This window comes from Eptatretus burgeri, chromosome 1 (assembly GCF_056783735.1).
Source record: "Eptatretus burgeri isolate ZD-2024b chromosome 1, Ebu_testis_v1, whole genome shotgun sequence".
Taxonomy (NCBI): Eukaryota; Metazoa; Chordata; class Myxini; order Myxiniformes; family Myxinidae; genus Eptatretus; species Eptatretus burgeri.
Genome location: NC_140961.1, coordinates 36,221,746 through 36,231,673, shown reverse-complemented (window position 1 = coordinate 36,231,673; position 9,928 = coordinate 36,221,746). Strand labels below are relative to the sequence as shown.

Below are 9,928 nucleotides of genomic sequence, written 5' to 3'. Positions count from 1 at the left end.
AGGAGTGTATATATGAATACAAAGTTATATGAGTATATCTGTGAATTCAAGGTTATTGGAGTATATATGTGAATACAAGGTTATTGGAGTATCTATGTGAATACAAAGTTCTATGAGTGTATATGTGAATACAAAGCTATATGAGTGTATTTGTGAAGACAAAGTTAAAGGAGTGTATATGTGAATACAAAGTTAAAGGAGTGTATATGAGTGTAAATGTGAACACAGGGTTGTAGGAGTGTATATGAGTGTATATGTGAACACAGGGTTGTAGGAGTGTATATGAGTGTATCTGAGTGTATATGTGGAAATGAGAGTATATGAGAGAATGTGTGGCAATACGAATGTATTTGTGAATATGAGGTTGCACGAGTAAATATGTGAAGATGAGGGAATAAAGGTAAATGTGAGAATGAGTGTACATGAGTGTACATGTGAACACAAGGTTATCGGAGTGTATTTGTGAACACAAGGTTGTGGGAGTGTATATGAGTATGCATGTGAACACAGGGTTGTAGGAGTGTATATGAGAGTATATGTGAACACAGGGTTGTGGGAGTGTATATGTGAACACAGGGTTGTAGGAGTGTATATGAGTGTATATGTGAACACAGGGTTGTAGGAGTGTATATGAGTGTAAATGTGAACACAGGGTTGTAGGAGTGTATATGAGTGTATATGAGTGTATATGTGGAAATGAGGGTATATGAGAGAATGTGTGGCTATACGAATGTATTTGTGAATATGAGGTTTCACATGTAAATATGTGAAGATGAGGGAATAAAGGTAAATGTGAGAATGAGTGTACATGAGTGTACATGTGAACACAAGGTTATCGGAGTGTATTTGTGAACACAGGGTTGTAGGAGTGTATATGAGTATATATGTGGAAATGAGGGTATATGAGAGAATGTGTGGCTATACGAATGTATTTGTGAATATGAGGTTACACGAGTAAATATGTGAAGATGAGGGAATAAAGGTAAATGTGAGAATGAGTGTACATGAGTGTACATGTGAACACAAGGTTATCGGAGTGTATTTGTGAACACAGGGTTGTAGGAGTGTATATGCATGTATATGTGAACAAAGGGTTGTAGGAGTGTATATGAGTGTATATGAGTATATATGTGGAAATGAGGGTATATGAGAGAATGTGTGGCTATACGAATGTATTTGTGAATATGAGGTTACACGAGTAAATATGTGAAGATGAGTGAATACGTGTAAATGTGAGAATGAGTGTACAAGGCAGTGAATGTGCACACATGACATGTTTATGGGCCGGGTGACGTGTGCGAATACGAGGTTAAACGGGTGTTTTTGTGAATGCGAGGTAACACGAGTGAATACGTGTAAATGAGGGAATATGAAAGTGTATGAGAGTGAGCGGAGATGAGGGTCAGATGAAAATGAAGTGAAGAAGCGAACATGGAGGGAGGAGAGGGGGGTTGGCTAGGGAGGACCCGCACACAGTGAAGCGCCGCTCATGCTCCAGTCCAGAGCCGGGATGGCCGGTATCAAGGCAGAAGGATCCGATGTAGTCACAAATGTGAAGTCCGAACCGGACGGACTATTCACGACGATAGGAGCAGCAAGCCGGCCGGAGACCCCTCCCCGGGAATGCCGCTAGCGCCGCCGAGCGGAGCTGCGGCTCCCGGCGCCTAGAGGATGCTGCGGCAGGCGGTGCGGGCCGGGCTCCGGGGTTGCCTGCGCCGCCTGGGCCTGTTCGTGAGCAAACACCCCGTTTTCTTCTTGGCCACCCCGGTGCTCCTGTCGGCTCTCCTGGGCTCCAGTTTGAGCCGCTATGAGCTCGAAGACGCGCCAGAGTCCCTGTTCGCCCCCGAACACAGCCTGGCGCGCCTAGAACGCGGCTTCGCTCGCTCCATCTTCCCGGACAACCGTTCGGCGACCCCCGCAGCGCTCTTATTCGACGGTCCGCACGTCCCCGGTCGTTACGGTCGCCTGGTGGCGACGGCGGTCTCTGGAAGGGGAAGAGCGCAGGGTCCTCCGTCTCGGTCTGACCGGGGCGTGCTGGGGACCGCGGTGGCGCGCGCCGTGCTCCGCGTGCACAGCGCCGTGGTGGACATGCGCGTGCCCGTGCACGGCTTCAACTACACGTACAGACGCGTGTGCGCGCAGAACGGCGCGAACGGACGTTGCGCGCAGGACCCGGCGATCGACATGCTGAAGGAAGAAGTCGACGCAGACGTTTCGGCGCCGTCGAAGGTCGTGGGAGATCGGCGGTCCACACTCAGCACGTCCCCGAGCTCCCACGCCCTCTTCCTCGGTGCTCGACTGGGCGGCTTGTCCCTGGATTCCCAGGGTCGCGTCCGCTCTGCGCGCGCCGTGCGCATCACCTACCCGCTGCGCTCCGGCGAGACGGCCGAAAACCTCGCGGCCGACGCTTGGGAGGAGGCGTTCTGCCGCACGGTCGAGGGTCTCCGCGAGCCGGGTCTTCGCTTGTACCCACTCACGTCGTCCTCCCTGCGCCAGGACCTCGAGCTCTCGGGGAGCTTGAGTGTGCCCTACCTGGCGGCGTGCGCCGCCGTGCTTACCATCGCCCTCGTGCTGTGCTGCTCGATGCGTGACCCCGTGCGCACCAAGCCGTGGCTTGGTCTCCTGGGTCTGCTGACCTTCGTGCTGTCGTCCCTCACCACGGCTGGGATACTAAATCTCAGCGCAGGAAGGTTCAACTCGACCCTCGTTGGTCTTCCCTTCATCGTCATTGGTGAGCTGGACCTGCTAAGGTGTCTGTCTGTTCACGTCCACGTCCATCTCAAAAGTAGTCAATGGCGTTCTGGCTTTAAGACCTCTTTTGTCGATCTATACACATCACAAGCTCGACGGGGTCATTGGCCTATCCAGTCACCCGTCTTATACAACCACCTGTGTATTATGCATTTAAAATCGAACCGCCAATCATAATTTAGGAAAATGCTGAATATTTGGTCATTAGGTCATCAGTCTTGTGCACCCACTTCGGCCTGGCTTCCAATAAGGCAGGTGATCAGATAAGAGGAGTTACCTAAAAAGAGGTTTTGCAAGAAGGGCACATGAAGGTCTAGCCTACCATGGGATGTCTTCATGAAGACCTCGAAGACCTCGTGCCTCACTCACGATCAGCAACGCCGGCCTAACTGGTAAATGAGTGCAAGACCACACACATATGGCGCTTCAAAGGCTTGTCATTTGACTCACCACACGTGTGTGGTCTTACCTCGGTCTCTTATAACGCAACCTCAGGCCATGACTAGGCCTCAGAACATGCGTGGAAAATATTGTACTCCTTTTAATTTCCAGTGGTTGTCCGGCTCTCGGAGGAGCTTGCACAAATATGGCGCGTACGACAACTACATGAGGAGACGAAACACACCTCTACGATGATCACAAAGAGGTTGCGAAACAACAGACGGATCGTCACATGGTATCTGGGGATTCCAACCCGGCATCCCCTTCTTTTGAGCTGAGTGCTCGCACGAGTTCACCAAACAAAGTGATCCCTGCGAAGAGATGTGGCCACTCAATCTAGTCATCTATTATACGCTGTACTGAATTGTAATGAATCTACACGATGGATCCGAGCGGCAACTGAGGCCGACTATGGAATAGATAACTGGATATAATGTTTGGAGTATTTCTAGTTACTGTATGGTTAGGAAATTATCGAGGTAGATGACCAAGGAAACTATTTGGTCTTGCTGGCTGTACTGAGAGATCCAGGCTGAGTTGGAAGATGAAAAGCCACGATGAAGTGGCATTATAGGTTGTATGTGCATATAGTTATCTATAATTGAAAAGGGGAATACCCAGACTGCTCTGAGCAGGGAGAGTGCGGTGCCTGGTTGTGTTAGAGGCACGTGAAATGAACAGGAATGAGTTTTAACCCTGTGACTCAAGATGACGTTTGCGTGCGTGAACCTCCCATCCAGTTTCTATGTGGTTTTTGTAATTATTCGACTTTTAAAAAGAAAGCCACGGATATATAACGTTTGTTATATATTTACTGTTGTTGTTTCCGTGTACCCGAGCAGGACATGGCATACACGGCATGTTTGAGATGCTCTGGGCCTGGCGCAAGACCAAGGAGGAGGAACCTGTGCGAGAACGCCTCTCGACCGTGTATGCCGATGCACTCGTTACGTACACCCTCACTACCCTCACTTACCTGGTCACGTTTGGCCTGGCTGCCAGCCCCTTCTCTAACCTCGGTGTTATCAAGGTGTTCAGCCGTGCCGTCTGCCTAGCCGTCGTGTTCAACTACCTCTACCTGCTTTGCTTTTTCGGATCCTGCCTCGTCTTTTCTGGGTACCTGGAGAGAAAGGCCTATCATGGTTTGTATTGTGTCAAAGTGGTGCCATCGATACATGAGGGTGAGGATACTGAAGCACCACCCTCAGGATGGTGCTACCCGACATTGCGCTTCTACCATCATCATGATAACAACCGGCACACACCGGGTGCCAGTACCAGTGATGTGCATAACTTTCATGTACTTGTGTGGTTTCTGCGGGAATTTGTGGCCAAGTGGGTAACCAATACGTACGTAAGACCATTTATGGTTTTGCTTTATCTCATCTACGTCTCTTTTGCCATGATGGGTTGCCTGCAGACAGAGTTGCCCTGCGACTTGTCCGTTTTGCTACCTGTAAAGTCACAAACACTTCGGTACCGTGCAGTACACCAGACCTTCTTTGGCTCCTTGACGCCGATCATTGGTTTGTATGTTTATGAACCGCTGGCGTACTGGAACGCGAGCGTGCGTGCTGAAATCGGGGACATCACGGGGGGCTTTGTTCGTCTCTCGTGGCTTGAAGAGTTCACTCTTTTTCTGGATCATCATAATGACTCGGTGAACGTCTCAAAAGAGCATTTTCTACGGTCGTTATTGGGTCCCTTCCTCCACGCGCCAGACTATGCACGATTTGCTGACGATCTCGTGCTGAATCATTCTGCTCGCCCTAGCCCAGAGATCAAGGCCTCGCGGATCTTCTTAGCAGCTCGAACGACCAACAGAAGCAATGCCTCGTCGCTGCAGGCACTCTTGGAAACACTCCGTCTTCTTTCGGTTTCGACAGACCTTCATTTCATTGCTTATAGCCCATCGTTTATATTTGTAGACCGATGTGCGGCGTCGCTTTCTGGCGCTCTCGCAATTCCTTGCGTAAGTTTCGTTTTCCTGCTTGTTCTCTCAGCCCTGGTGGTTGTAGAGCCTCTTGGCAATGCATGGGTCATTGTATGTGTTGCCTCGGTTGAATTTGGAACCATCGGCTACTTAACTCTCTGGGGTGTAGATCTGGACTATGTTTCTGTCCTGTGCCTCAATTTTGCCCTGAGTTATGCTGCGGGCCACTGTTCAACCATTGCATTCGCCTTTGTGAGCGGGCGGGAGCTCACAAGGACGCGGTGGACTCAGTTGGCATTGGAGCTGCAGGGTGCACCTGTCGTCCAGAGCTTGTTGTGCTTCACGATAGCCGTGCTCCCGCTTGCCCTCGTGCCTTCAAACCTGACTTACACGATGTTCCGGTGCTACTTGGCAGCGGGCCTCTCAACTATTCTCCATGTCCTCGTCATTCTTCCCGTTATGCTTACGTTCTTCCCACCATCCAAAAAGGCAAGGCAACAAAAAAAACGTTGCGAGCAGCACGAGGAGATCGAGTGCGTGGAGTTGCATTGTGAGAACCGTGTAATGGCAGATCAGGTGACTGCTCTATGAATACTGTGGGAAACCATATCTCATCTATTTATGTTTAAGACTCACTGTGGCTCTATTTGCCACTCGGAGACGTTATAATGATTGTACTGCTGGCAGTACCCAGGTTATCTTTGCTTGATAAACCATCTGTTTGCTCTGAGAAGCTGGAGGGAAAGATGGCATGGTCAATACGCTACCGTGCCACGCTTCGTTACTGGTCACACAATAGATTTTTTTTTTTGACGGTCAATTTGGCAAAAGACTCGGCACTAAATGTGCCAGGTTTTCAGTATCTGGAGCAAGTAGGGGAGAGTATGCTTGTGCTACAAACCAGAACGCCTTTGTAATTTGACGACACCTTCGCCTAGGCTAGTACACATTTGTTTCCACTGAGGTTTGTTACGTACCCAAGTGCTGGCTGCTTCCTTGGTGATAAATTGGGTGATTGATGACGATGTAGCCCAAACCATTTTCCAACAGCACCCTCACCATTCGCAAAGCCGCGCTGCTTTTCTGGCCAACGTTTGGCCACACTTGGTGATACCCTGGTTTTTCTCGGTTTATCGAAGACCGGCGATTATCAACAACGTAAGAAAAACACAACTTGTCAATGGCTTTGAAATCTGATGGAAGTAATTTTTTTATGCTACAACAGCAAAAGAACAACAACAACAAAAATCTGTCATGCAGCAGTGGTACAACATGGCACGGTGTGACACAGCACAACATTATTCGTCTCCAAGCATTATGCTACAGCATGGCACGGTGATAGCACGTACACTAAGCAAACAAAGGCATGGCATGGAATGGCACAGCGAGTCCATTCAAAAAAACAAAATCACACCACTTTGTCACACACCGTAAGTCAGCGGAGTGCAGAAAGATGCAGACGACGATACTACATCATGGTATACAGGTCGGCATTGAATTGTTAAACACAGCCATCGCACAACATTGGACATCCACAACCAATAATCAGGTGTCTTTGGGCTCCCATCGTGCACTTGTTTCCATTGATTGCATACCCACCACGACTGAGTGGAATATTGAGACAAGCCTGAAAATGGTGCCGCTACTGACGATCCGGCTATAATTGGCTGAACTTCAACTAATGCTACGGTCGATGTGACATATGCACCTAGCCTTTGCTTAGCAGGTAAAGGCCAGTATTCACATAGTGACCCGTCTCAATACCAACAGGATTTGACAAAATTGTCATGATTTATTCAATAAATCGTTCCAGTGCATTTCTAATGATTGGCATGACATCCATGGACATAGGCATGGATTAGGAAGCGATCTTTATCTTAAAGTCACATGATCATGACTGCATGTCACATGATCGCATCTATCATGTGATTGCTGCTACGTGCAACGCTTGATGAACCTCTAACTACTGAATGCACATTAAACGCGAATGATTTCTGATTATATTGGTTGAGAAAAAGAAAAAAAATAACGACCAGTGCTGCATTCATTCAATCGATGAAGTGCTCGATGAGGCCTGAAACGTTTTAAAAGTACGACATGACGCACAGTCTGGTCACCAATCCACTTTTTTGGTTGAATTTGTAGATGTGTGCAGGCCTTAACCCACGGTGCAGATGGTGTATGTACCATTTACCTCCAGCCTCCATTCATTACCTAATCTATTGATTATCTTGCCATGCAAGCTCACCTTGCAAATGCAGAGCAGGAAAGGCTGATTGGCCACCATATCACTGATCAAAGCTTTATACGACAGCAACTGTACTCATGTGAACGAAGGACTCGGATCTTGGTTAATCGGTACACAAGGAATTAACAACCAGTCATTTATAAGTGGCAATAGGCTGCAAGCATCACCTGGCATTAGATGGAGCAGAAATTGCCCCGCTCATAGAGGACTGGATCTGACCTCATGGGCGCAATGAAGCTACTTAATTACTGATTGACTCAGTAATCGGTCATGCACTGTGGGCAGGATAAGGGACATTGGCCCGACTTTAAACTGCCCCCGTCTCCATAACAACCCATCCTTTATTCCTCTCTCTCTCCATGACCACCGCCCCCCCCCCCAAACACCTCCCCTCCTATCCTTTCCTTCCTCTATCAGACAAAGAATAATGAAATGTAACATATATGTAGGAATGCGACAAAAGGTTATAGAGAGAACAGGCCATGTTGCAGAACCTTCTACAATCTAGCTCAGGGGGCCAGCTACACCTGGCATATCTAACACGATGTCCGTGTCCCATTTTCTGCAAAGTCCGTCGTTCGTTCGGCATCTTTCTGCAATTGTGTTGATTCTGCATTTATTGGTCATTTGTTATTTCTGGGAGAAACCAACAACTTACTGTTTCTGGTAGACCTTCCCAAGATGATACCCACCGAAGTGACACACTTTGTGTGATTATTTAATTGTTGGGGTTTTTTTTGCTCTTTTTTTTTACATTGGAATTATGCAGAGATTTTTTTATAATGCCATGCCTGGAAGTGAAAAGATGTGCAAACAAGTGCAAATGTGTGAGAATCTTTGGGATTTGATCTTCAATGATGTTTCTTGATGCGTTTCCATGTTCATGGAAGAGAAGTGGATAAATTTGAGGCGGCAGTGGATGGTAAAGGTAAGAGAGAGAGGGCAAGGATAATGGAGGCAGAAAAAGCAAACATGATTCTAAAATAACAATTACAAAGTTATGAAGGAGAGAACGAGACGCCAATGGTGACGAGTGACGACCTTTGGCACGAATTGGATGAAGTATATGCAAATGAGTTACAAAGAAACATAATTATGCACTAAATAATTATTTATTTAGGCTCTAGCTGTCGGACATTTTGTGTTCAAACTCTTTCTGTTGCAGTTTGTATGGCTATTGCCTTAACTTTGTTCAAACAGCCTAGCCGTGGCAGCTTACGTGCCGAGTTACGTTTGTTTAACGTTGTCTGTTTTGTTCGGCTCGGCGTTTCATAGATTTCAGAAATTTGATATCGGAAAATAAATGGCACTTAACAATAGCCGTTGGCACTTGTGTTGTTTTGCGGTTTGTGACGGGTGTGTGTGCAATGGAGTCTCAAATTCAAACGTCCCTCCGTTGTGCAACTTTAACCACAACTAAACACACCTGGTGGGTTTGCACGAATTACTCATTTGAACCCACTGTGAATGATACCTTGTCCTCAACCCGGTCTAATACTCTCTTCTTTAATGCCCTGTGGAGATAGATATCTTCCTGGATTGATAATTAATTTTTGGTGGTGGTTTCTCACATTTGAATTAACCCTTTCCTATGAGTGGTTGATCCATTCATTATTATGTTATCAATATGCAAGGCCTGTAAAATATACATTTGGCTCTTCGGGCCGGTTTTTCCTTCTTGTAATTTTTTACCCCATTCCTCTTAATTGACTTTTTTTTATTATTATTATTATCTTTCTATTTCCACTTTTATTTCATATCTTGACTTATTTCTGTCTTTAACAGGAAGAAAATCCCCAAAAAGCCAATCATTAGCACCACTGCACCAGCATCAATTTGAAAGGGTTGACAAAAGGGCTTTTAAGCACAAATTAAGCTTTGGATTATATGTTTTGTATTTCTGGTGAAAACATCTCAAACATTTGAATTACTTTTGGAAATCCTATGATTATTGTATACTGCCCCTTTGGGTAGTGCTGCTGGATATGGTAATGCCATGTGGAGGTCTCTCTTTTGTGAACAACACGCTTTTCCTCACCTTTTGGACAACCCCTGTTCATTTGTGAATAATAATCTATTCATTCACACCAAACATTCTTCGCAGGCTGCAATCACACTTTAGTTTCTTTATTTAGGAGTGAAAACAAAGGCACCAACAAGCATAACAAGACAGAGTGTTTAACAATGCGGAGCCTCGCCGAGCTATTGGTCCACTGAGTGCCCTTTCACGCAAGCCACTGAGCGTGACCCCTTTCTAGATTAAAAACACATTTTGGGAATTCAACATATTTATATTAAGTGCAAAATTTATAACCGGATTTCATTACTGTGCACAGCTGCGTGCATGTCCATGTCGCATGATTTTTAAACACCTGAGAATGAATAATGTACATTACAGTCGATATAGGTATGGACAAACACACCTTTAGGAATGGGCACAGATAAATTGGACAGAATGTACATTCAATGTATAAAATCAAATGATGGTTGTAGTCGACGTAAAATGTGATGGTGAAATTGCACAACTTTGTCAAACTGTGCCAAAGAATGGCATG

General features: G+C 46.4%; 1 protein-coding gene across 1 annotated transcript; it reads left to right on the top strand.

Moving 5' to 3' along the window:
* The first annotated feature begins 1,391 nt into the window (after window positions 1–1,391).
* On the top strand, window positions 1,392–9,515 carry PTCHD1 (patched domain containing 1). Its single transcript, XM_085879120.1, has 2 exons — window positions 1,392–2,731; window positions 4,035–9,515. Exons 1-2 carry the CDS (start codon window positions 1,672–1,674, stop codon window positions 5,714–5,716), a joined length of 2,742 nt encoding a protein of 913 aa, XP_085735246.1. The 5' UTR covers window positions 1,392–1,671; the 3' UTR covers window positions 5,717–9,515.
* Window positions 9,516–9,928: the final 413 nt, after the last annotated feature.